We start from the raw sequence: 27,608 nt of genomic DNA, 5'->3' as shown, positions 1-27,608 counted from the left end.
GTTTCTGATCGGGTACAAGCAATAGTGCAAAGTAAATAATAGATGTATTTTCAACTGCTCCTATACCTCATGAAATATACTGATATACTGCTTATCATTTCTATATCAACATAAGCAGTTTCAGTTCAGTTAAAAATCTGCCCTGCGTTACCAAAGATTTGCGTTTTCGAATCGACAGTTGATCATAAGCGTTTATTTATATTGTTAAAATTAAATTCCACTATTTTCACAATTATTATGAATAATTCTTTTTTAAAGGTTCGCACTTATTTTCAAAAATTTACGAAGAATTGAATTCGTCTTTAAAATTTGGAAAAAGTACATCAACAACGATAAGTACTGCGCATGATAAACAGATAAAGATGAAATATATTACTAAAATGTTTTTTGTAGCGACTACGTCATCAACCAACTCGAAAAAATCAATGCAACTGTCAGCTAATGCATTATAACAAACAAAATGGCAGAACACATATAATGTATTGAAATGTTCGAAAAGGCTCAAACCGGAGTAATTTTGCTATGATTATTTTATTATCTTTACTTATAAAAAATAATCACTCACAGGTCATGCACATGAAACTGCAACCAACTCTGATAATAAATTGAGCACCACAAATGTCAAACGAATGCAAGGAACAACGAAAAATATCAACCAAGGTAAAATGGTATTTCTTGATATGGTAGAGAATTTTGAAGGAAGGAGTGTGGTTGACAACTTGTTTGTTAGTGCTGATGCACCGCAAGCGCCGTTTGAAAAAAAAATATATCTCACCGGGACGATGCGGTCTTCGTGTAGATTCCAATAGAATTTCTTCCAAATAAATCAAGAAAGGAACATTCAAAAACAGTTGGATACCACGGTGTAAAAACGACGACTTCTTTGGTTGTCGTAAAAATAAGGTAGCCCCATTCAAATCTACAAACCCTGAAATGGTGGCTACTAATTCTAGTGACGATATAATGCCTCTAGTAAACCAACATTTTAGCTTGAAAAAATGCGGAGTTGATATTATAGACAAAAATACAAAGGAAGTGTCATTATCACAACCAACACAGCGGTGGCCGATGGTGATTTTCTATAGTCTTCCGGAGATGACGTTGCACAAATCTTTTATTTTGTATACGATGAAGTTTCCATCGTGGCATAACGGTGACACACGTCGACGGGAACTGTTCATGAAGGAAGGAAGGTGGAAGCGTTCACAACTACATAAAAGAGGAGATGAGCATGTTTCTAGAAGAAATCCGAAAACGTAAGAATGATGGAATATACCTTAAATGTGTCTCATCTGCACTACTGTAGAAAACCTGAATGAATTTTGTTTTGAATGTGAGCATTATATTTATTAGTCAGAAGCATTCATCCAAACAAAAAGAGTGAACATGTTATACATGAGCCAATCACACACAGGACGGTAAAGGAGGGCCACTATTCGCACATCATAAAAGCACAAAAGTCAAATTAGTTTCAATCTGTAAAAAGTTTGTGTTTGCAATGTCCACGAAACAGCAAGGGTTGAAACGCTGTGCTCAACAAGTGCAACATGAGATTATAGAATTGGGAAATGAACTCATGCTTTTTCAATTATATCTTTTTTTGGTATTTTTAGACCTCCCAAATAGCACATGAAAAAACAGAAAATGAATTACAATTGAATGTCATTACATTCGATATTTATTGTGTAGGTTTAAAATTACTATGGAAAATAAAGAAATGTTTTGCATAACATACAGTTTTGTGGACATATTGTAGTTCATTGAATTGAAAACTTATCCACATAAAGACGAGCATTTTATTCTTCGCCATTCATTGTGTGAATTTAAAGTTACAATGGAAAATAAAGAAGTGTTCTGTAAAGTACGCAATTTTGCGTAGATATTGTAGTTCATTGCATTGAAAACTATAAACAATGTTCTAAAATTTGTCTATCACATAAATACGAACGTGCATGGGTCATCGCGCTAGATTTTAAACTCTTCACTCATATTGGCAATTTCCAGTTTTTTGTAGTACTTGCTCTGAATTTTTTTTGTCGTAGAAAGTTAGATTTCGCCCAATACTTGCTCCGAATTTTTTAGTCGTAGAAAGTTAGATTTCGCCTAATCCAGTGATTCTCAACCTGGGGTCCGCGGACCCCTAGAGGGCCGCAAAGTCATTGCTGGGGGTCCGCGTAGAAAAATATATTTTGCAAGTGCAGAGTGGAATTTCAAATCTTGTGTCCTAACAAACTGAAAATAACATATTGATAGCATACAAAATCGATGTTTGTCCGTGGGGGTCCGCAGCAACCCAGGGCAATTTCCAGGGGGTCCGTGGTACAAAAAAGGTTGAGAACCGCTGGTTCAATCGATATTTCAATAATTTTAACGTAATCTAGAGCCCAAAAAAATCCCACAAGCTATACATTTTTGTGAAATAATGACTGGGCTTAGCTCAATAGTGTCTTATGTTATGAGTAGAACATTTTAGTTCCACATGTCACCGCATAGAGGGCGCTAGCATTATAAATTAAACCTAGAAATGCCTATGTGAACAAAGTTTTTCACAATGCAACACGAAAAGTTACACACGCGCGAACATGCAAATAGAACCACGGTTACGAAATCGAATTTATGCGCGCGAAGTTGACATACCCAAGTAACCACAAGCATTAAACTTTTGCACTATATTGGCTATACATTTGCACTAATGTTGCATTGAAACTCCATTACAGCATTAACAATGCAATCATACTCTATATTAGCATCAATAATGCATATATGCGCAGCCGAAATATAGCATTATAGCTTGCTCTATATGCGCATATAAAGCTGGTCTAACGCGTACATGCTTCAAGGATCTTTAAAGCATGTAAGCTTTACATGTGCATTTAGTGTCATTATAGAGCAAATAGAAAGCCGATATAATGCTATTGTAATGCTGTGGGTTTTATTCGTTATACAACTCTTCTTCTATATTCGGCATATTTCATTTCAATCGAACATATGCAATATAGTCCAGGCAGCAAACGCAGCGCACTTATCGTGAAGGACGAGGCAAGGTACCTCAGTTGGAGACTTACTAAAGGTAATTTTCGTAAAACATTCATATCATGTGAGAACGAAAACCTATTAAGGATATTCATTACAATGCATTAGAAGATTATTACGGTATTAAACAGAACGCTTCATTTTAAAAATTTTCCTTTTTGCTCAACATATCGAAGGGAAACATAAGAAATGATTTTAAAGCCATGGCGGACAATGACAGCCAACTGAAGCTTTCTAATAGCATTAGTAGTGCCAATATTGGGTTTTCAAATTTGACATTTCTGCGCTGGTGCTATATAATAGCATTGGTGCTGCAAAAACGAGCTGTCAATCTCCGCACAGTAACAGCACTATATTTCGTTTTTTTTAATACTAGCATTGTATCAGTATTTAGGGCTTCACGGCTTTTTAAGATTGCTTTATATGTGAATTTAAAGCAGATATTAGGCTACGTTATAATGCGTATTTGTTACCTGGGTACGCGACAAACATCTGAACATACAAACACTTGAGTCCTTCGCGATGGTCTGCATGGATCATTCAGTCATTACCCGTCCTATGGACTGACTTGCGCTCTCATTGCCCCACCAAACGCTGCGAAATGAAAATGAAACGATCTCAGTCGACTGCAACGAGTATGGAATATTTTCAGTGATTGCCTGAAATAATGGGGGACAAAGATGGTGATAGTGAACGTCTTAACACTCACACATTCTCAAACGCTGTCTCAAACGGGAACCTACAAAATGCCCTCGCGCGCGCCATTACGCGTCACGTCCGGAAGTCTGTCCTTGATCCTAGAAGCCTGGGTCCATGCCTTCAGCTGGACCAAATTAGAAAATACACTCATACCTATTAGACTCATGGCGACATGATCGGGAACCCTATCGATGCAAGGGATCCCAATCTCTGCCAGAGTTTTAACCGCACACTGGAAATTTGATATCAGATTCACGTTTCGCGCGACCATTCAAGAACACACGCAAATATGTTACAAAATCACGTCAGCGTACAAACGTTAGAGCGTCCGCACAACCTACGCTCACGAACTCGCAAACTTAATTACATCCTGGTGATAAGGTGAACGTCTCAGCACAGTGCGCGACTCATAAACTTACCGACGCGATCTCAAGCGTCAACCTACAAACTCCCGCGCTCGCGCCATCATGACTCGAGATCGTCCGGAAGTCTATATCCTCGGTACCAACAGTCTAGGTCCATATTAATTAATTTAAAAAAAATAAAATCGGAATATTAAGAAAAAATAACTCCCATGTACACTAAAACGTTCCATGGCCACATGACCGGGAACTCTAGTGATATGGGGTAACTCACTCCCTGTCAGAATCCGTACACCGAAAACTAAATGAATGACGGTCCGCGATTATGTGAATGACCGCAGGGTTTCAAAATCGAATTCATACAAGCGAAGTCACATACACGCGAGCACACGCGACAAACACGTCGACATACGAACGCTCAAGCCCGTCACGATCATCCACGCACACCTCGATCGCGCATACTTGATAACACTCCGGTAATTATGTGAACGTTTTAGTGCATACGAAGTTACAAACGCGGTCTCAAACGAACCTGCAAACGCGCGTGATCATCAATCGGTGACGTACGGAAATCTTTACTCTTCATTCTAGCAACTTAGGTCCATACATCCAGTTGGACCAATCAAAAAATGAAGCTCATATCCACTAGACCACACGTTCTACTGCGACATGACTGGGAACTCTAGTGATATGGAAGAACCCACTTTCTTCTAGAATACGAACCGTACAGGAAAAAATAAGTATCAAATGCACGGTCCGCGCGCGATCATTCTAGAATACATGCGAATATGCGAAAGGCACACGGTTATAAAATAGAACTTATACACGCGAAGTTACATACACGTTAGCACACGCGACATACAAACGCACACGCGATCGAACACGTTAACGTAAAAATGTTCGAGCCCTTCGCGATGATACACGCTATCGCGAGTCCCTACGCCCGCCCATACCTGAACCGTACAATGAATATCACATTCAGAATCACGGACCGCTACAATTGGCCTAAAGCAGTGTTTTAGTGGGCGCCATTCGCCTGTCTCGTCTGCAAATTGTAGTATGTGATTCTGACGGGGAGCCCTTCCGAGCTCTACAGCTCCAGTAGGAAAACTCTCGAAAAAAATGTTTTTAAGTTGTTCTGATGAAGTTGAATGCTTGTGTCGGATTTGCGCCAAAAAACCTAGACTTTGAAGGAATTCAGTCGAAATTTTTCCATCGAAATTTTAGTTTATATCGCTTTATAAGTAGAAATTATAAGCATATCTCGAAATACTGAATACTTTTAGCAATGTTCAATTAATGGACTAATCACCAAACGCGTTGTATTCAACCGAAGACTACATATTAAGAAGACTGATATCTCTTTCCTTCCCCCATACAAACGAGAAGCGACAGAGGTTACAGCACCTCTATTGGACGAAGGTAGGAAGCTTAATGTAAAAGTGTATATGTGTGTGCATCACTACGTGAAGCATCACATTTACCCGCAAGTGGCGTTGCTGTTACTATCTCCAGATTCTGGACAGAGTTGTCTGTCTTCTTGATATGCAGTATTCGATTCAACCCTGCCGTTTTCCTGTTATGAAATTCCTGCCAACATATCAAATCCCCTGTTTTTATGTGAAACTGCTGCGCTAGCCGATAATTCAGACTTATCTTTTGAATAGTGCTAACGAAATTTGTAAACAAAATTTTGTTTTGCTGAATTTTCTAAATTTAGTATAATTTCAAATTAGCAAACATTTGAAATTGCTTCTACGAAGGGAAAATGTGGAATGATGAACAAAATAAATTTATTTACAAAAATCTGTTTAGCCCTTTCGAAGAATAAATATTGAATTAATATGCAAATAACCCTGCACAAAACAGTGATAACTATACCCTTTTTAAGTTAATAGGTTTTATCAAATCACTCGCAATAGTTTTTAACGAACGCCATGATCTTTTCCCTAAGCAAACACATTCTTGCTCTATTAAAAATATTTGTTCCTGATGTGTCATAAGTATTATAAGAAGTACCTATTATACAAAAATGAACTTTCTTCATAAGCTCACGTACTGGTTTGAACCGAATATTGAAATCCTTTTCTCATTCAAATGAGAAACGACAGAGGTTACAGCGCCTCTATTGTACGAAGGAAGGAAGATCAATTCGATAAAAGTAGATATATGTTATTGTAGCTAGATTCAGACAGAGTTACCTGGTTTCTTGATACGCGGTCTTCACTTTAACTCTAGGGGCAGATCACCTGTGATGTATTTTTAAAAATCAGCGAAATCAAATGAATTTCTTTCTATCAAAATAGAAATTCGTAATGCATTTTGCGTTGCGTGTAAGACGTCAAAACCCTACAAAAAACAGCCCTACATTCAACAAAACCTCGAACAAAGTGGATCAGCTTAGGACGATTGTTAAACTTTTTTGCGTGGGAGTGCAAAGTTGATGCAAAAATGGAAATTAAATGCATTTTTTCTAAGTTGATGCAAATTTGTTATACATTCCTAGAGTGATCTGCCCCTAGCTTTAACCACATTGTCAATGAAATTTCGGACAAAATAACATAAATACTCCGTCAACAAATATGTATTTTATGCTCAACACAAAAACCGCTTCATGGATGTGATTCGAAACAATCATGTAGTTATTAGAATAAATTACTATTAATTACTGAGTTAATTGCTACAATTCTACTGTTTTCTCGACGAGAACCTTTTGATTCCTCTCAGTCGCGGCGCTATGTACTTGGATGGCTTTTTAATGATTGCCGGTGTTGCCGTTGTCGTCGTCGTCGCCGTCAAAGTAGTAGTGTATGCATCATCCGAAAACTCCAGCTTGGGTATGGTCTCGGTGGAGGATGTGGGCTCTGCTTGATTCACGTTACTGTGGCCTATCTCAAAAGATATTGGAACATATTCGTCTGTTTTCAGCGATTCAAAATCAAACTTGGGAAAGGTATACGGCTCGTCCAGCTGCCCGGCTAAAGACTTTATCATGGAAATGTTCCGGCTGGCTACGGCATTGGCTAGTTCGGAAAACAGTAGATCCGGTGTGGAATCGTTGGAGCTGTACATGGTAAAGTCCGTTGTGCTGGGCAGTGAAGGATCTTTGTATGCGAATTGTGTATTTTTAAGCCTATTCTTTATTGCAGTCGGTGCCTTAGACACCTGTTTCAGTGCGTAGGAATTCGATTCCGGTGTATACACGTATTCGCTTTGTTCAAAATCATCCTGATAGAAGGAACTAGGATCATAGAATTTGTAGTTTTCGTACTGATTTTCTTTTATTGTGGGCGTTTCCACCTTTGTACTCAGCTTACTGGCAGTTTTCGGTTTACTGCGTTCCTTTTGATCGTTGGTCAACACGCTAGTGTACTCTTTGGCCACACTCACAACGCCATTATTCCGCTTTTTCATCATCTGCGCATCCGGTGGAAACATGACAGGACCAGTGTCATCTCCAGGAGCAGCCTTCATTATTTTATTTTGAGTTTTCGCAGCGCTTTTCGCGATTTCTAGCAGATCGATCGGATGTTTGAACCCATCTTCGGAGAATTCTTTTGTTTCAGGTATACTGAACGATGGTGGTTTGATGGTAATTTTTTTCATTCTGTTCGTTTCATCTGCGGGCCAGTACTGAACCTGTTCGTGTTGCTTGTTCCCCGTTAGGTCGTAGGACTCGAAAAGTTGCTCCGTGCGATCGCTAAATACCGTGCTGGTGGGTTTGGGCAGCGCAACGTTTTTGATGACAGTGACCGTTTTCACACGACCTCCGTTCGATGAGCCCATATCCGTGGATGCATAGCTGTATGTCATATCGCCGAGCACGATGCCACGTTTGAATAGTGAGTAACTTTGCGGATGCTCGATCGCTAACGTACGAGCGGAGTGCAGCATTATTGCTAGGATAAGTAACTGGGTTGTAGACAAAAGAAAACAAAATATAATTACTATTTTATTTGCTATTTTCGATAAGTGGATTACATAACGGTAAGTGGCAACATAACTATGTGTTCGATGAAATATTTATTTATATTATTCGTATTAATATATTGCAACAGGGGACGATTTTGTTCAAAGGCCACTTACAATAATGCTAGTAATCAATACTTCCGACAATTTTTATGATATGAGTCTTCAATTTCAGAATTGACGGTTGCTTTTAAATTATAAGAAACTGTGTTCAAACAATGTCTGTATGAACTTTAGTGTGTCAGTGAAAATGGTACTCTTAAGCTTTCAAAACGGGTAAGCTTTAGCACCTCAAAAAAGTCAATATGCGAAATTTGATCTGAATCGGGCATGTTAAGGGAGTGTCCTCATCAATAAGTCAGGTCAAGTCGTCGCTATTGTGCTATCTAATGACAAACACCATTTTGGGGTAAAATGAGTTAGATATACCACGATCCCTCCCCTAGGTTGAAGGGTTTGACGTTATTGCAAACATGATCAAGCATATTTGTGCATCAGTTTTAAAGATCCTCTGACAGACAACTGCTTTAAGATGGTTATTGCATTACGCCTCGATAGTGGCGCATCGAGGGGACTAACAGTCACCGTGGATTGACTTTTTCCATGGGCTGTGTTTGCAGACACTGTTCAACAGCTTAATGGCAGTGTTTGTGAGCACAGCTCGCAGTGAGAGTCATTGTGTGTCGATTTATCTGTCGGCTTCGTCAACGTTCACAGGCGCATTTAAAATAATAGTTGAACCCTATGAGTTGTGTTATATTGTAATAATCGTAGTGTTTAGTACTAGTGTACAATTGTTAAGTGCTCGTCGTATGTCTATCTGTGTACTTGTGACCGATGGGTCAGGGAATGGATGCAGAACTGGCGTATATGATAGAATAGTGGGTAGGGTAACCAACCAATTTTGGACCCCTAGAGGAAGTAAAATTACGTTAACATTTAACATTTGCTTGACTATGTTTTTTAATGCAATACATGTACGAGTCTCCTTCAAAATTACTGTTCTTGAAAGAAAACTGTCAAAACTGTTTTATGTCAAAACTGTTTTATACACTGACATAAACTTGACAATGACATTTCTTTCCAGCATGAATTTTTCACATCTCGGTCCCTTCCACAATAACACAAACCAACCCCAACATGGCGCTACATTTTCGGAATGGAGACGATGATTGGACGACAGAAATCGATGTCCGGCGCCATTTTGAAATTTAAGATTGCGGCTGCGTTTTAATAATAGTCTTTCTCTATTTGTAATAAACCGAAGCTGTTATAATATCCTGCTTTAGTTTCTAGCCTCATGATTATTCCTCAGAATTTAGAATAGTTTTTTAATGCAAATGAAATTGTTTTAGATTTATAGATTGGAGATTTTTATTAACCGGAAGTCGCCCCATTCCGAAATACCTATATTGATGGTGTTATAGATAATTTTGCGTAACCGGAAATCGCCATCTTGAATTTCAAAACAGAATCAAACATCGATTTCCGTCGTGTACTCGTCAAGCCTATTCTGAAATTATCCATATGTATGGGGTTATAGAGGACTTTGCGTAACCGGAAGTCGCGATCTTGATTTTCAAAACAGCATCAAACATCGATTTCCGTCGTGTACTCGTCAACCCCATTCCGAAAATACACATTGATGGGGTTATAGAGGATTTTGTATAACCGGAAGTCGCCATTTTGAATTTCAAAACAGCACCAAACATCGATTTCCATCGTGTACTCGCCAACCCAATTCCGAAAATACCCATATTGAGGGGATTTTGCGTAAACGGTAGTTGCCATCTTGAATTTGAAAATGGCGGTAAACATCTATTTTCGTCCTCCATTATACATACATCTCAGTAGCGTCTGACTAAAATGGCGTACATCTCATTCTCAATTCCATCATTATGAGAATCAGATCCACATCAGATGCTTAAAAATAGTACTTATAACATCGCTCATTTTCCTGTCACTGAGCCATACATCTACAACTCATCTGCTTGAGGCACGACAAGCGATGCGTGAGCGATGTATTAATTCTATCCCTCTATGATCGTTATGTTCTATCGCTCAGTGATGGGTGTGAAGTCCATAAGTAAGTGAGCCTCATTTTTGGGGTTGAAAAAATTAATCGATTATTATTCGATTTTTGAGCTGATCGAAATCTAAAAGCGAGCCTCAGTATTGATTTTTGCTACCCCTGCTAATGCCTTCAGTTGGACCAATAGAAACACAAAGCTAGACAATACGTTCCATAGCGACATGACCGGGAACTCTAGTGAAATGGAAGAACTCATTCTGCTTTAGCAACTCAACCATCTCAACACTAAAAATTAAGTATATTCACGGTCCGCGCGCGATCACGCAGGAACATGCGAATGGCCACACGCTTTTAAAAAATAATGTATATATGCGAAGGTACATACACGCTTGCACATGCCACAAAAATGTCGACATATAAACGCTCAAGTCCTTCGCGATCATTCACGCATACTTCCGCCTGCGATCTTGCAAACGGGATATCACCCCGGTGACTAAGTGAACGGTTTAGTACTTATGAATTTACAAACGATCTCAAGAGTGAATCTCCGAATGACCGATAATGCGCGATAATGAATCGGTTACATCCGGAAGTCCCTATCCTCGGTCCTAGTAGCACAGGTCCAATGCCTTCAGCTGGACCAAACAAAACGATGACGCTCATATCCACGTAACAACACGTTCCATGGTAACATAAAAATCTAATTTACACACGCGACAAATACTTTAACATACAAATGCTTGAGCCCTTCGGTAAAGGCTGGGTAATGCGTAAGACAGAGCCTCTTCCCAGCAACTCCTATCCCTACTTCCCCGTGGTACTGGCCGGGAACTACGAGCAACCTTAGCGAAGATCGGGTAACCAACCCCGGTGGTCGTAGGCTGACAGGGAAGGGGGGGTTTCCTGCTGCAAGCGTCTGATCTCCAGGAGGAGCGGCTCAAAACAGCGTCTTTTCCCCATGTTAGGGGCGGCTGACCATCGTCCGAGTGCCAGTAAACGACTCTAAGCTCAACTGTGTACTATAGTCCTTCGGAAAGTTAGGGGGTTTGTGTCAGGCTGTGTGAGTCAGCCATAAAAAACCATTTGCAGCGAAAAGTCAACAAGATAAGAATACGAACCTATGCGACGAAAAGGGACTAGCGATTGGAAGCTCGGAACGTGTAACTGCAGATCTCCATCGGGAGCACCCGCGTACTCGCCGATGTTCTCAAGGACCGCGGATTCGGAATCGTAGCGCTGCAGGAGGAGTGTTGGACAGGATCCATGGTGCGAACGTTTAGAGGTAATCATACCATCTACCAGAGCTGCGGCAACAAATGAGCTAGGGACAGCTTTTATTGTGATGGGTGATATGCAAAGGCGCATGATCGGTTGGTGGCCGATCGACGAAAGAATGTGCAGGTTGAGGATCAAGGGCCGTTTTTTCAACATCAGCATAATAAACGTGCGCAGACCTCACTCCGGAAGCACCGATGATGACAAAGACGGTTTCAACGCGCAGCTCGAACGAGAATACGACCGCTGCTCAAGCCCCTACGTTAAGATCATCATTGGGGACTTAAACGCTCAGGTAGGCCAGGAGGAGGAATTCAGACCGACGATTGGAAAGTTCAGCGCTCATCAGCTGACGAATGAGAACGGTTTTCGACTCATTGATTTCGCCACCTCCAAGAATATGGCCATTCGTAGCACCTTCTTCCAGCACAGCCTCCCTTATCGTTACACCTGGAGATCACCGTTACAGACGGAATCGCAAATCGACCACGTCCTGATTTATGGACGGCACTTCTCCGACATTATCGACGTCAGGACCCATCGTGGTGCTAACATCGACTCTAATCACTACCTGGTGATGGTTAAATTGCGCCCAAAACTATCCGTCATTAATCATGTACGGTACCGACGGCCGCCTCGGTACGATCTGGAGCGACTGAAGCAACCAGATGTCGTCACTGCATACGCGCAGCACCTCGAGGCAGCGTTGCCGGACGAGGGAGAGCTCGACGTGGCCCCTCTAGAGGACTGCTGGAGAACAGTAAAAGCAGCCATCAACAACGTAGCTGAGGACATTGTCGGGTACGAGGAACGGAGGCGACGGAACGCTTGGTTCGAAGAGGAGTGCACAGCGGTTTTGGAGGAGAAGAATGCATGCTGCAGCATGGAACCCGATAGAATGTGGAACGATACAAACAGAAGCGGAGGCAGCAGACACGCCTCTTCCGGGAGAAAAAACGCCGCCTGGAAGAAGCGTAGTGCGAGAAAATGGGCACACAAGATACACGGAAGTTCTACCGTGCCGCAAGCCGAAATATGTAGCGATAAGGACGGGAGCCTGCTGACGGACAACCGTGAGGTGATCGAAAGGTGGAAGCAGCACTTCGACGAGCACCTGAACGGCGAGGAGAATGTAGGTACAGATGACCAAGGCAAAGGAGGATTTGACTACGTCAGTGCAGTTGAGACGGGAATGAACCAACTCCCACGTTGAGGGAAGTTAAGGATGTCATCCAACAGCTCAAGAACAACAAAGCAGCTGGCAAAGATGGTATCGCAGCAGAACTAATCAAGTTGGGCCCGGAAAAGTTGGCCACTTGTCTGCACCAGTTAGTAGTCAGGATCTGGGAAACCGAACAGCTACCGGAGGAGTGGAAAGAAGGGGTGATCTGCCCCTTTCACAAGAAAGGCGACAATTTGGAGTGTGAGAACTTCCGAACGATCACCATTTTGAATGCCACCTACAAAGTTCTATCCCAGATTATCTTCCGTCGTGATAGACAAGTAAATGAGTTCGTGGGAAGTTATCAAGCCGGCTTCATCGATGGCCGATCGACAACGGACCAGATCTTCACCGTACGGCAAATCCTCCAGAAATGCCGTGAATACCAGGTCCCAACGCATCACCTGTTCATCGACTTCAAGGCGGCATACGACAGTATCGACCGCGTAGAGCTATGAAAAATCATGTTCGAAAACAGCTTTCCCGGGAAGCTGACTCGACTGATCAAAGCAACGATGGACGGTGTATAAAACAGCGTAAGGATTTCGGGTCCATTCGAATCTCGACGGGGACTGAGACAAGGCGATGGACTATCGTGTCTACTATTCAACATCGCTCTGGAAGGTGTGATGCGACGAGCCGGGCTCAACAGCCGGGGCACGATCTTCACAAAATTCGGCCAATTTGTATGCTTCGCGGACGACATGGACATTATCGCCCGAACATTTGGAACGGTGGCAGACCTGTACACCCGTCTGAAACGCGAAGCAGCGAAGGTCGGACTGGTGGTAAATGCGTCCAAAACAAAGTATATGCTGGTAGGCGGAACCGAAAACAGCAGGATCCGGCTAGGATACGATCCACGGGGATACCTTCGAGGTAGTGGAGGATTTTGTCTACAGTAACGTGAGCCGTGAAATCCGAAGACGCATCATCAGTTGAAGTCGGGCCTACTATGGGCTCCAGCAGAAACTGCGGTCAAGAAAGATTCACCCCCGCACCAAATGCACCATGTACAAAATGCTGATAAGACCGGCGGTTCTCTACGGGCACGAGACTTGGACCATGCTCGAGGAGAACCTGCAAGCGCTAGGACTTTTCGAGCGACGGGTGCTAAGGACGATCTTCGGCGGTTTGCATGAGAACGGTGTGTGGCGGCGAAGGATGAACGACGAGCTCGCTGCACTCTATGGCGAACCCAGTATCCAAAAGGTGGCCAAAGCTGGAAGGATACGGTGGGCAGGGCATGTTGCAAGAATGCCGGACAACAATCCTGCAAAGATGGTGTTCGCTAATGCTCCGCTGGGTACAAGAAGGCAAGGAGCGCAGAGAGCACGATGGGCGGACCATGTGGAACGTGATTTGGCGAGTGTTGAGCGTAACCGACGTTGGAGAGCTGCAGCTACAAATCGAGTATTGTGGAGGCAAATTTTCGATTCAGTATTATCATGAAATTGATGTTGAACTAACTAGATCAACTAAATGAAAAATAAATGCTTGAGCCCTTCGCAATCATCCACGCAGAAAGAAAACATGTATCCGCAGGTCCCGTCCCAGGCGAAGACGAAGAGACGTGTGCCTGAAAAGTGGCCTGACATTCGAAGCTACATCAGGACATATTCTGCTTCTTATGTTACCTGACGCAGAAATTCCACATGCAGGAAGAAATTTTGGTGTCCCGTTGACGGAAGTTGAACAAAAAATGAATAAAAAATGGCGTGCTTAGAAATTCATCTATCGCAGATTATGCGACAAGACGCGTTCTCGCCTCTGAATGTATCACAGGAGATTCCATGAAATCCTTTCTGGTCATTTTCACTGCGTTTGCACATTTTTATCGGTCAAACCAAAACATTCAAACAAGAAATTTGTTCATTGGTACACGCAGAATTTTATTTATTCATCGATAGCATACTTTTCTATCTGCCTCTCGTTTCTTCTGCTATAAATTTTAAGCATTGGACATATTCGGTCTATCCACTCATTGAATGCTTACTAGAAGTAGGGAAAATGTAGGGAATCAATGGAATGCGTAAAAATTAACATCAAAGCTTTGCTTCGTTGTTAAGAACCAATATTATAATACAAATGCGCTGGAAATAATGAAATTCTCGTGTTTGAGCGCAACGAAAATTCGAATCGAGTGCGCCTATTGTTGCGCTACCATTTGACTCAATGCATTGAACAAAGATGGCAGACACTGCTCTAACCAACGGCTTCAAATGGGTAGACTGATCATAGGAACACGGCAAAGATGGGTTTTATGCATGAAAATGCATAAAAATCACAGCAGAACAAAAGAGACGGAAATAGAAAGTATGCTAACTATGCATATTTTTGTTTTTTAGTGTAGGGCTCGGATGGAATGCAGATAACATGCTGGTTAATATCATTTACGTTCGCCGTTTGGATAGAACTTTTAGTATTGTGTCAGTGGTCATTTCGATCATTTTCAGTTTGGCAGACGATGCATTTACCACTCATATGAGTAAATGAGTCCGGATAATTGACCACTTCGAAAATAAACATTGATATTTTTACATGAAAAGTTAGTATCACTCACACGACTTCTCCAGATAAATGAGACGCACTATTTCTCCGGATAAATAAATAAATAACGTGAAATGCATCATGCATGCATTCTTGACAAATAGCTCTGTTAACGCATGGTTTATATCCGAGCTTACAATTTGAGATATTTGTATTGTCGCAGTTATTCTGAATGTTGATAAATCATCAATCTTTTGGCATATTTGCCACAAAAAGAATCACCTCCTACTAACGATTGAGTTTTGGCGTGGCGTACTGAGTTGGGAATCAGTTTACCCGATCTGGACAACTGACTCCTACTTAACGAGCTGAAACCTTCGTTATCTGATCGAAACAGAATTCTCTTCGATCTTTAAAACGCTTCATTCAATCAGGTTTTCGGTCGAATACGATTTGCAAAACCAAACAGTAGTCTTATTCGACTGCAAAACCAAACGGGAGTCTTATTCGATAGAATCACATTTGTTTCAAAAAGCGATCCGTCGTAATGCATAATAAGGCATATCATAATTTCATATGTACGAACTGGCACCTCTAAGTATTGTCCTTGACGGTTGCGTTTTATAATTCTTGCCTTTCTCCTATAGAAATGCTATGTAATCGCTCTAAAAATCGACTGTGTATCCGAGGCCCGGAGGGATGAGTCTTTTATACCATTCGACTCAGTTCGTCGAGTGTGTATGTATGTGACCAACAATTGCACATCAGTTATTCGATGATGGCCGAACCATTTTTATCAAACTTAGTCTCAAATGAAAGGTACAACGTTCCCATAGACTACTATTAAATTTCATTTAATTCCGACCCTTGGCTCCGGAGTTACGCGTTGAAGAACGCGGTGACGCATAAAATTTCCATATAAATCAGTATCAGTATCAATCTGCAGTATCCCTATTAACTACTATTAAATTCCATTGGAATCGAAGTTCTAGTTTCTGTGTTAAGGGTTGATACATGCGAAATTCTCATACAAACCGGTATAATCATTATATCTAAACTATGCGAAACTAACAGTGATGAGTTCTAATTTGCTTAATATTGGTGGTCCATATCACTAATTGCGAATCAAAGTCTCTTTGACCACATTGAGAACCGTTGAGGATTCCGAACGATCCGAGGAAATGGCCATGTTGCGAAATTCTATTCGCACCTCTTTTTCAAATATTACTGAAACTATTCTCACAATCTTAGTCTTAAATGAAGGGTACAGTAGTCGTTGTATTGAATGGGGGGGTATAGTAGTTCTAGTCTTAAAAGAAGGATATAGTATTTTTCATCCCCCAACAAATGCAAGCAGTACAAACTGTTCAACCTTTCATCCAAAGTTCTTATTGTTGTTTTGATTTTCATGGCTGTGATGCTGGGTGTACAAAGATGTCATACATGGGCTAAGTTTTTTTTTTATTTTAACACATGGCATCAGGAATGCTGCCACTACGACGTTTAGTCACTGAGATCTGACACACAAGCAAAGTTTTCAACTTGTGTAAGAAATAAAACAGTCGCTTTAAAATGACAACAGCAAGTAGCAACTTGCCTCTGGCCGGCGTTTCGATCGGCTAGCAATCGCTATACGAGACTTGTGTGCGAACTTGGATACAATGCTGATTCACGCATGCGAACCTGTATGCGATGGTGGTTTTCAACGAATTTTCATCTAAATGTTTACACAGGTTTTTTCGAGAAAGTTTGTTCTAGCTTAAATGTCTGTTCTCTGTGGTTTAGAGCACGAATGCAAAACTGCGATTGCAATCATCCCCACATATTTACGCCAGCTATCTTGCCAACATTGAAACACTCCGGTAATTAAATGAATGTTTTAGCACCTACAAATTTACAAACGTGGTCTCAAGCATCAATCCACAAGCGATCTTGCAAACCCGAAAACGCTCTGTTGATTGAGTGAACGTTTTAGCACTCATGAACGTGGTCTCAAGCGCGGGCCTACAAACACATGCGTTCGCGCGATCATGAATCGATCACGTCGCAGGTAGAGACCTTCAGTTGAACCAATTTAAAAGTGACGCTCATACCCACTAAACAACGCGCCCGTGGCGATATGACCGGGAACCGTAGTAATATATGGAATATCACTCTCTTCTAGCATTCAGCACGTTGACATACAAACGCTTTAGACTTTCGCGATCACATACGCCCGCGGTCTCGCAGAAATGAAAATACTTCGATGATTAAGTGAATTATTTAGCACTAATTAATTTATAAACGCGGCCTCAAGCAAGAACCTACAAACGCCCACACAATTCATCGGTCACGTCCGAAAATCTCTACTTTCGGTCTTAGCAGCCTATGTCCATGCCTTCAGTTCGACCAAAAAAATGACGCTCATAGCCAGTAGACAACACGTTTCATGGAGACATGAACGGGAACTCTAGTATGGGGAAACCTGCTCTCTTCTGACATCTGAACCATACACTAAAAATTAAGTAGGGGATGGTGGGGAGTTGTGGACATAGTTTTGTTTTCGGGGCATAACTATTATAAACATTGGTAGATTTGCATTATTTTAACTGATATTTGTAAAGGTCTCCTTAATACATCCACAGGCTAAAGGAATTTAAAATAATCAACGTCTTGTTTTAGATAGGGCAGATTGCGTGAAATGCTTGGAATCGGCATTTCTTAATTTGGTGGGGAATTGTGAACCATCACAAAAAAACAGGAGAAATGGAATATTGGTGTGATTTATGGTAATTATGCCTACACTGAAAGAAATCCAAACGTTAATTCTATTTGCTTCAAACCGCTTAAAATTCATATGAAGAAGAAATGCTATTGTTATCACGCGCACACATACCTTCTATGTGTCAACTGTATAAACTATGTATGCACACACATAAGTTATATGTGCATATTATTATAGAATGGGGTTTTATGTGCCTAATAGTTATGAAATGTGAATGTAAGATTAATATTTCTTGTGAATACACACATTAGGTTTATGTGCCAGCAAATAGTGTCTATATGCCTCCGTTAATTGCAAAAATCTATGTGTAAAATCAATAGGCATAACGTTTACTTTTTTTTGAGTGTATTGACGATAAATTTTAAGATTATTCTAATCTAAAGATGAGTTAGAAAAGTGATCCAATTCGCAATAGATAGGTGGGAATTGATTCACGCCAAACCACCTGAATTCGCGGTTCCGGCACGGAGTGATTAAAATTGTGATAGAATTATGTTCTTCGGATAAAATTGCTAATGAGAAAGTGACTTCAAGACAGTAGAAACATTTAACAGTATTTATCACATTTTTACCACTTATAACTTAGCGGAGTTCACAACTCCCCACCGTCCCCTTTCAATTTCACGTCATGCGAATATGCGAATGGCCACATGGTTATGAAATTGAAGTTATGCACGCAAAGTTACACATGTGACAAACACGTTAACATACAAACGCTCAAGCTCTTGACGATCATCCATGTACACCTACACCGTCGATCTCACAAACAGGATAACACCCTGGTGACTAAGTGAACACTTTAGTACTTATAAATTTACAAACGCGGTCTCAAGAGTGAACCTATTCGGGTTCGCGCGATCATGAATCGCTTACGTCCGGAACTCCCTACTTTCGGCCGTAGCAGCCCAGGTTTATGCCTTCAGTTGGACCAATAAAAATGATGCTTATATCCACTAGATAACACGTTCCATGCTGACATCACCGAGAACTCTTGTGATATGGAAGAACTCACTCTCTTCTAGCATCTGAATCGTACACCGAAAATTAAGTATCAGATTCATGATCCGCGTAAGATCATCCAAGAACACAGGCGAGTATGCGAACTGACATACGGTTTTAAAATCGAATTTATACACGTGAAGTTACCTACACGATATCACACGCGACATACAAACGCCCACTAAATCGAACACGTTAACGTACAAATGCTCGTGTCCTTCGCGATCGTGAAGTCCGTGCGCCCGCGCATATCTGAACCGTACACTGAATATCACATTCAGAATCACGGCCCGCTGTAATTGACCTTATCTAGCGTTTTAGTGGGTTTCCCGTCTTGTCTGCGATTGTAGTGAGTGATTCTGATGTGGAATCCTTCTGAGATCCTAGCTGTACAGTTCGATTTTTTTTCAAATGTTGTATTTTTCTGGTTATTTTTCAATTTAAATGGATTTAGTAAAGTCAGCTTTTCTCAATTTGCTTCATTAGACAAAGTTACATTAAATTCTGAGAGGGAGCTGCTAATCCCAAGCTAGAGCGAATTCTGTGTGTTTTTACTTCCTTTCAAACAGTTTGATACCGAAGATCAATATTTGCGAATTCAAGTAATATGAAACAAGTGGTTTGTTATGTTTGATCATAAAAAATTGCATTTGTTATTGGTTCTGTTTTTCTGGCGGTAGAAAATTTGCGATCCTCTGCAGTTCACCGCGATTTAGCTTTGTTCTAGTTGGTTTGCTGTTGCATTTACTGAAGATTTCCAGCTATTCGTTGATGACATCGCTTGAACCATATGTAATTCAAAAACCATTGAAACAATATAACTCCAATGACCTTTTATAAAAAAATACAACTAGCGTCACATTTATCACAGTCCTTCATTCGGTCAAAATTGCCTGTTAATTCGATTACAAGATAGTTATCACATTTCACTCACTTTCTGTAGGTTCATCATTTTTCTATCGTATGTCTACAGTTATCACTACCCGTGAAACTAACGCATATCCATAAAGCGACGAATAAAACCCGTATACTGCAGTGCGATTGCTACATGCACATAGCTTTATAGTTTTTCCTAAGGTCTGTCACTTATCAATCAGGAAAAACTTTCCCCTACCAGTTGCCGATTATGAAGATATCTGGAGGAACAACATCACATCTGAACAGTGGTATGACCAGTGTGTATTGCGAACGGCTGTCATGTTTCACGGAGATTTTCCCGCTGGGTTAAGTTATAGGGTAACTGTTCGCTAATTGATCGCCATATTAGTTTGAGTAGCGCATGGTATTGACTCGAATATTAGGATTCAAGGAGGAGCGCTGGATCTGAATTTTCACCTCGCTCAAACACGAGTATTTTTTTTATTTCTTGAACAAATTTTCTTATTCTACTGAATTAGGCCAAGCTTAACAAAACCTGGCTAATGAGATAAACATGGAAACACCTACCCTACATTTGCCAAATGCGAATTCATGAATGATCTAAAAACATTTTCACAGGACCAATTTTAATATATTTTCTTTCTTATTCTAGGTTAATCACGAGGACTTTGACTAACACATTGTTCATATTTATTTTCGATTGGAAAAACGTTTAATTGAATTTGGGCTGCCCTCATAGAGTCCTGAGCACTATTCGGCGAAGATGAGCGTAATAATACGCTTACAGAATTTGCCCTGGTCGGCAAATGCACTGGATGTTCGTAACTTTTTCAAAGGCCTGTCGATCCCGGATGGCGGAGTTCACATCGTTGGTGGTGAAATGGGCGATGCTTTTATTGCGTTCAGGTTTGTATATCGTTAGATTTCCTACCTTGTCACATTTGCGACAAGCAGCTTGGTATCTGTGTTAATTAGGTACAAGAGAAAAACAACTCATGCAGCCTTTGTACCAAATGAGTTCGGCGCGCGAACCGTTGTTGGGCCACTATGGGTTTAAATTTGTTATCTAATGTGTCGCAATTTGCGCATTTTATTCGGTAGAGATCAAGTTTTGTCAAGGAGCCGCGGTTATTCTATTTAATCTAACTTTTAGATTGTGTAATCGGGCAAGCGCATGTACGTACCTACCGCCGGTACCTAGTAATTTTTGCGTAACAATTCTTCCGGTTACTCAACACCATTTAATAGGCAATCGATGTAACATGGGGGAAACAAGGAAGAGTTTTCTAGAAAGTAAGATTGAATAGCACATATTCCATTCGATCGTGCATTGAATCGGTTGGTTCAATCAGCCGGTTTTACTGCTGATTGCTGCGTGATGATGAGTTCGCTCTATACCGGTTTGGTAGCTGTTCTGTACACCGCATGTTTCGTTGCGTTTCAAGCAGCGTATGATTCAATAACCGCTTTCAGTCATTTTAGAGGGGTTTCACTTTCATTCACGATCAAGTTCACTTAGCGCGATTTTCCACAGAGCTGGATGGGTGATGATTAGTGTACTAAATCTATGTCAGAACCATTGAGCTTAGTGATAATGCAGGGACCAATTGAGCTGAACTGAAGTGCAATAAAACAATTATTATTATAGTCATTCTTCTTAATCCTATTTCTAATGTAATGCCAAGAAAAAACGTTGCATGTGAAAATAAGAGACTGCAGGTTTCCATTTATAGGGAGAGAAATTTGTTCGGACAGTTGGGTTCGCTGTACCAGGTAAGTAGATTAAGCGCTCGTTCTGCATCACGAACATGCTCATTGAGCGGCATTCATATGGGTTACGCGAAACTTTATTGAGATAAAGAGTTTTTTTTGTTACATGGAAAGAATTACATTGTTGAGAATTAAGGTGTTTATCATAAATTTTATTCAGTTAGAGTTATCTCAAATCAAAATAACTAAAACATTATTTCACGATTTTTTAATAATAATCAATGCGTTTTATTGAGCAGATTTGATGACATAAATAAATAAACATAAAGATAAATAAACACCCGATTAAAGGATTATTACAACATGCTATCAAAATTATAACATCCGGTGATAGTTCTGTGAGTTATTCCTTTCTGATCAAGTACTATTAACTAGACACATGTGCATGGTAATTAGCTCGTGTATTTAGGGTTGTTAAACAGAAATTTAAAAAAACTCAGGGTAATGAGCCTATTTTCACTGTGTTTCTATTATTCTGCTACCCATACGTCTGCCACCTTTGTTCACCACATTGCAATGAATTGGCTCAAATAGCAGGGCGATTATCGGGGCTCTCAATTTTTTGTTGCGCTCAAACACGAGCATTTCACCGTTTGAAGTCCATTTGAATCAAAGGTGCTGTGACAATTGATACGCATTTGATCGATTATAGGCCGAGTAATAAATAATAGTGAGACACCCTTCCTAATAGTGCCAAAATAGGCTCTTTACTTAAATACATAATGTCAACGAGATAATGGTCCATCACATCCTAATTCGTTTTTTTTTCGGGACGCAATTTCTAGAATAATACACATTCAGTAACAGTAGGGGAACATGGGGAGACTTGACCAGGTTTTCAGCTAAAACTGCATAAATCTCTAAAAAAGCCTTCAATCCCTCAAAAGTCATTCAGATATAATGCACAAAGTTATTGCGCGTCTTCATGATTTTTGGCAGAATTTTTAATTTAATTTTTGAAAAGTTACAAAAGTTTTTCTGTGATCGTTTTTTTTGGTCAAGTCTCCCCATTGCGGGGAGACTTGACCAAGGCGTGGGGAGACTTGACCAAGAGAATTTTAAATTTAAAAATCATAAAACATAATGACATAAAACATACTGTAATTATTTTTTCCCTATTGTCGAGATCCTTAGGTAGCAGTAAAAAAATATAAAAAAGTTGCATTTGATAAATTTTGCTTTTTTAATGCATTTCTTTTCAAGGATTAACTACGGCTTGCATTGCATGTTCACACGTCACGAAATCAGTCCTACTATTGCTAACTTTGTTTACAAATATTAAAATATAAAGACTTATGTTTGGGGTGGGATTTTTTTATGGCGTGATTAACATTAACAGTAGATACCACAGCTTAATAAATATTAGAAATTTTGTATCTTTCTTTAGCTGATCGCCACTTGGTCAAGTCTCCCCATAAAATCTTGGTCAAGTCTCCCCAACATTAGTTATTGCGTTCAACGTCATGCAAATTCTAGTAATAACTATTCCAATGTTCCAGTTAATGTAAAATCATTTCACTGCTTCACAAGGATTAAGATGGTATATTAGTACATTAATAGTAATTAGTAGTCGAGTAGATATGTTCATACAAAGTTTGATAAAAAATTACATCATTTAATTCAAATTTATTAATCAAGTAATATTTTCTGTAAGGAAAGGATTTTTCATTCCAAACTTTTAAAATTACCTTAACGGATCGAAACAAGTATAAAAATATTTTTGAAAAAAAAGAATCGAATAGAAGACGCCATAGCCGAAAATAGAATTTTGCGCTTGGTCAAGTCTCCCCATGTTCCCCTAACCATTTTATTTGCTCATACTTTAGATTCGGGATTAAAAGTAATTTCTATGACTATCTGCAATTCATGCTACTGTAAAAACAGTTTGCAAAAATGGATTGAAACATGTAGGATCAATGGTAATATTTACTACTTCTCTTAGTACATGGGTAATTAGACCAGTTTAAAAAATTTTGGGGTACGTTAAGCTAAGAAAAGCGATGTTTTCTGAAATAATTTTGGATGCTGAACAGGAAAACAATGTCAAAAACGCTTATCCAAAGAACATTTTTGTTTAGTTCCCAAGAAGCATTACAATTAAAGAATTTGCAAAGTGCATTGAAAACAAAAACGGCTACTCAGGCTTGTTATTTGCTCACACAATGTGCACAAAGAACGAAATACACCGATGAAAAATAGAGCAGCACAAAAACATTGCCTTGTGCAGAACGACCGTACAAAGAGAAACTTGAAAACGGAAAAGAGAAAGATCTGTGCACCAAGCACTGCACAATTTCGCACAAAGAGTCACCTGGAAGAGCCACTTTTTTGTGCCTCCTCTCACTGGCAAGCAGGTAGGAAGGCGAATCAAACTACAATTCAGATAAACATTGATTTTAAAAAAATGTTTTAAAATGTTTTTTAGTTGCCTTCTCTACTTCCGTGTGCGTGGGACCAAGATTCACACTAAAGAGCCTTTTTATTTCTAGTTTTTGAGGTGTGCAGTCGTGGAGTAGAGTGCACATATGGGAGCAACACACATTGGAGTGAAGAGGTTTATTGTGAAAGAGAAGAGCGGTGGTTCGCATGAAAAGTGCAAAGAGCGTTTTTATTCTTCTCTTTATTTGCTATGAGGTGCATTACATCCCTAAGTTATACTTTAAGAAATGCAAGTCTTATGGCGCCATGGTTGGAGTTTCCAGAGAGAAGAGGAGCTCGCTTTATTCCTTGATCTGAATCGTACACTCAAAATTAAACGTCAGTAGGGAAGCCCTCGCGAAGATTCAAAAGCCCACGCGGGTCAACGCTGTAAGTCGGGGTTTCTCCACTACTTGGGTTATTGCTTGCCCGGCAGACCCTTTTGACCGTGCGGTTTAGACACCATTACCAAAACTTTCGGATTTTCGTATGTAAACAAACAAAAAGAGAAAAACAAATAAATTAAATTTTATCGTGTTTATTGCCCTCCACTTCTCTCCCACTGCTGCTGCTGCATGATGCTATTGCTAGTGGAAATTCGCTTTGTTCGTCAAAATACCAAGCCTGGACCTCTATGGAATCGTCCTCATCTCTCTAGCACTCAAACGATGGTGGAAATGTGGGTCTTTATTGTATCTGACCGACCGGGACTGCAATGGCCGCGTTCTCCTTTGGTCGTTCAGTTTGCTGCTCCGGCCGCGATCCTTGACTTTTAGCTAGGGAGGTGATCCTGGCTTGTTTGACGGAACCTCCCTAGCGACGTTGGTGACGAATCACCGGATTCTTTGCTTCCGGAAAGAATCCCGGAAGACACCAGGGGGAACCGTTGTCCATTCTGCTTCGCCTTCATCGACTTTTATCTGTGAAGGCGAGCAAAGCTCATTTGGCTTATCCTTTCCAGCAAGGGTGGATTGGTGCGTCTGGATCCTTGGCGATTAGCCGGGGAAGCGGAAGCTCCTTGTTACGTTTAGCTTCCCACAAACGGCGATCCGGCATCACACTAGCATAAGCGACATAAAAAAATACCTGGATCAAAAATGTTAGCAAAGAAACACTTACACATTTCGTGATTATACAATTTTGGTTACGCATGCCATTGGCGGCGCTAGGGGGGCGAAGGGTCAGCCGCCCCGAGCGGCCAAATTTGGGGGCGGCATTTCCTGCTTAACAAATTTTATTTTAAATTTTTAGCAATTGTTTAAAGTTTATTAATTGCGATAAAAGTCAAACACTAGAGAAACGTTTTAATTTATATTATTTTGGAGTATGTTAAAAATGAAAGAGGTTGAGGATCTGAATGACGGATGTGACGCAGTTATATATTGCTCAATTTCAAAGAATGTGTCGCAAACTTGTCTCTGTTCCTCTTGCGTATGATTTTCGTGTAACTAAATGCCGGCACAGGTTGAACTGAGATGAGTTTCCGAGCACACTCAAAGTAGTGGGAGTATGCAAACTAATTTGTTTTGATTATACTAGCGAACGCTATCACAGATGGTGTTGTATTTGGAAAAGAAGCCCATCACTCGATCCATTTTCGTATGGATCAATCATCAGTATATCAGGGAATCCGTATTCGTCAATTATATTCCATGGTTGATGTAGGTCGAATGTATTTTAGCGACTTTGAAACCTGCAGTTACGGCATTCAATTAACAAGGGACTGGAAGGTGAAGTATATTTTTCAATATTAAGAGCCATAGTACTCAAGGGAGAGCAAGGAGTTGAAGGGAGAAAGTTTAGAAAAGCGTGGAAGGGTCATTTGAGCAAGCTTAGAGTTTACCGGCGACTTAACCCTTTGTCTGCTATTGTAGGAGTCAAGGTCTTTTGGCATTAGAAATGCGAATCACCTGAGTCTACGGCATGTCCGGTCAAGCGTAAAATAACTTGTTACTTCATGCTGTCGGTTCCATAAAGTAACTTGTTACTTCATGCTGGCTCACCTTCCTAGCTGATCGTCAAGGACCGCTGCCAGAGCAACCGAAGGAGGACGCGGTCGTTGCGTTGTGATTCCAAATGGTCGGAGGAAGAAAAACTCCACCTTTCCGCTTAGTAGCAGTGCTGCTACTAAGCGGAAAGGTGGGATTTTGCTACTCAGCAGTTTGACAAAACAACGTAGTGTGTAGTGTACTTTTTGCTAGTTTGTGTACAAAAATCCGAACCTCGGGTAGTTGCAACGTGGCCGCCCTGTCACTAAGGGTCTTTAAAAATACGCTTGTATAAGGTAAACTGCATTGTTAAAAGAATTGTTATGTGTTTAATTTTGATTAATCTTACAATTTTGCTAAAAAATCTTTATTATTATTCAATTTCAAATTGAAAATAATTTTTTATTCATATTTCATACTTTTGTTATATACTTATGGTAGTTGTAGATAATATATTATATAGAGAGTGTACCAGTAACTGCAAATCAAATGATAAATGGCATCTCCTTGCTTAAACTATAATATTTTAGATACCAACAATTTTCATAAAAAATGCAGTAAATGTATTTGTGAGATGGATCGATTATCCGAAAATATATAAACAATGTCACTTTCAAATTCAGTTTTTCAGTAACTACGCTAAGGAAAAGGGTAAAATTTCAACCTGCAAATATACAATTTGAAAATATTCAATTGTCCGGAAGCCATTTAGTCGAATGCCATTGTTATTTTAGCCGTATGTCGTTCGGCCGAATATTATTTAACCGAAAAGGTCGTTTGGCCTAAAGACCCATTTGGCCGAATGCTAATTGGCCGGACGTAATTTATACATTTATTTACATATTTTGGTTATTTTGAATACGTTGAATCGTATTCTCACGATTAATAGTAAAATGAATGGTATACTATCGCAATACAGAAATGAAAGAAATTAAAAAATCGCTTAAACTACTTCAAAATCATTTTTTGAGCCGAGGAATTTAGCAGACCAAACTAATTCCAAAGCTACAGTCCAAATTCGATCATCCGTAGTGCTCAGAAAAATTTTAAATAAAAAATAAAAATGCATCGTGAAATAAATTTGTTTTATGTTAAAATTGCGACCTAAGAAACATGCATACATGTATGATTTATGGAACTTATTTTCCTGTCCAACCGTTTCACAGAGTTTTTTGCCCAAACCCCGCGATAAACTCTTCACGGGAAAACGGCAAAGTGTAAAATAATCTCATGTTTTCTGAATTGTTGTAAGATGATCTAAGGTCTTCGTTTTGGCGAAATATTTTCAGTGATGAATTCCTCTTGAAGTGTGATATTTGTTAACTTTTTTTACGGGTTGAAAAAAAAAGATAGTCACTAGAAATGTTGTAGAGGTTGTTTTTGTGAACATTTTCACTGAAGATCACAACTCTCTAGTTGCAATGCTTGAAAATCTAATATACACAAGGAAAAATATTTTTGGCTATAGTTGAAAGAAGTATTGTTTTTCAAAGGTCTGCCTCCTTTTGAAAATACTTGAGATGAGAAAATATATGTGCTGATGAAAGTTATGCTTTTGACGATTAGAAGAACTTCATCGAACATTTTAAAAATATAGGATTCATATTTGAAAAGATAAAAAAAGGTTTTTTGGGGTGATTCAAATATAACTAGCTTTAACTTCTAAAGTTTTTCAAGAAGAGGCTTAGTGTATTTAGCAAAGATATTC

General features: G+C 39.9%; 2 protein-coding genes across 2 annotated transcripts in view; one reads left to right on the top strand and one right to left on the bottom strand.

Moving 5' to 3' along the window:
* Positions 1-27,608, top strand: part of LOC131692430 (uncharacterized) — an 87,684-nt gene that overhangs the window by 22,390 nt on the left and 37,686 nt on the right. Inside the window, exon 2 of the mRNA XM_058979474.1 lies at positions 20,377-20,630. Coding sequence (XP_058835457.1) covers positions 20,488-20,630 — 143 coding nt within the window. The 5' untranslated portion in view covers positions 20,377-20,487. The remainder of the gene's footprint in view (positions 1-20,376; positions 20,631-27,608) is intronic.
* On the bottom strand, positions 6,668-11,385 carry LOC131688034 (uncharacterized). The gene is made up of 2 exons (XM_058972162.1): positions 11,214-11,385; positions 6,668-8,053 (listed from the first exon to the last, which is right to left on the bottom strand). The coding sequence occupies exons 1-2, from the start codon at positions 11,383-11,385 to the stop codon at positions 6,783-6,785; spliced, it is 1,443 nt and encodes a 480-aa protein (XP_058828145.1). The 3' UTR covers positions 6,668-6,782.

The sequence above is a fragment of the Topomyia yanbarensis genome, chromosome 3, assembly GCF_030247195.1.
Source record: "Topomyia yanbarensis strain Yona2022 chromosome 3, ASM3024719v1, whole genome shotgun sequence".
Classification (NCBI taxonomy): Eukaryota; Metazoa; Arthropoda; class Insecta; order Diptera; family Culicidae; genus Topomyia; species Topomyia yanbarensis.
This window is presented reverse-complemented; position numbering and strand designations above follow the sequence as displayed.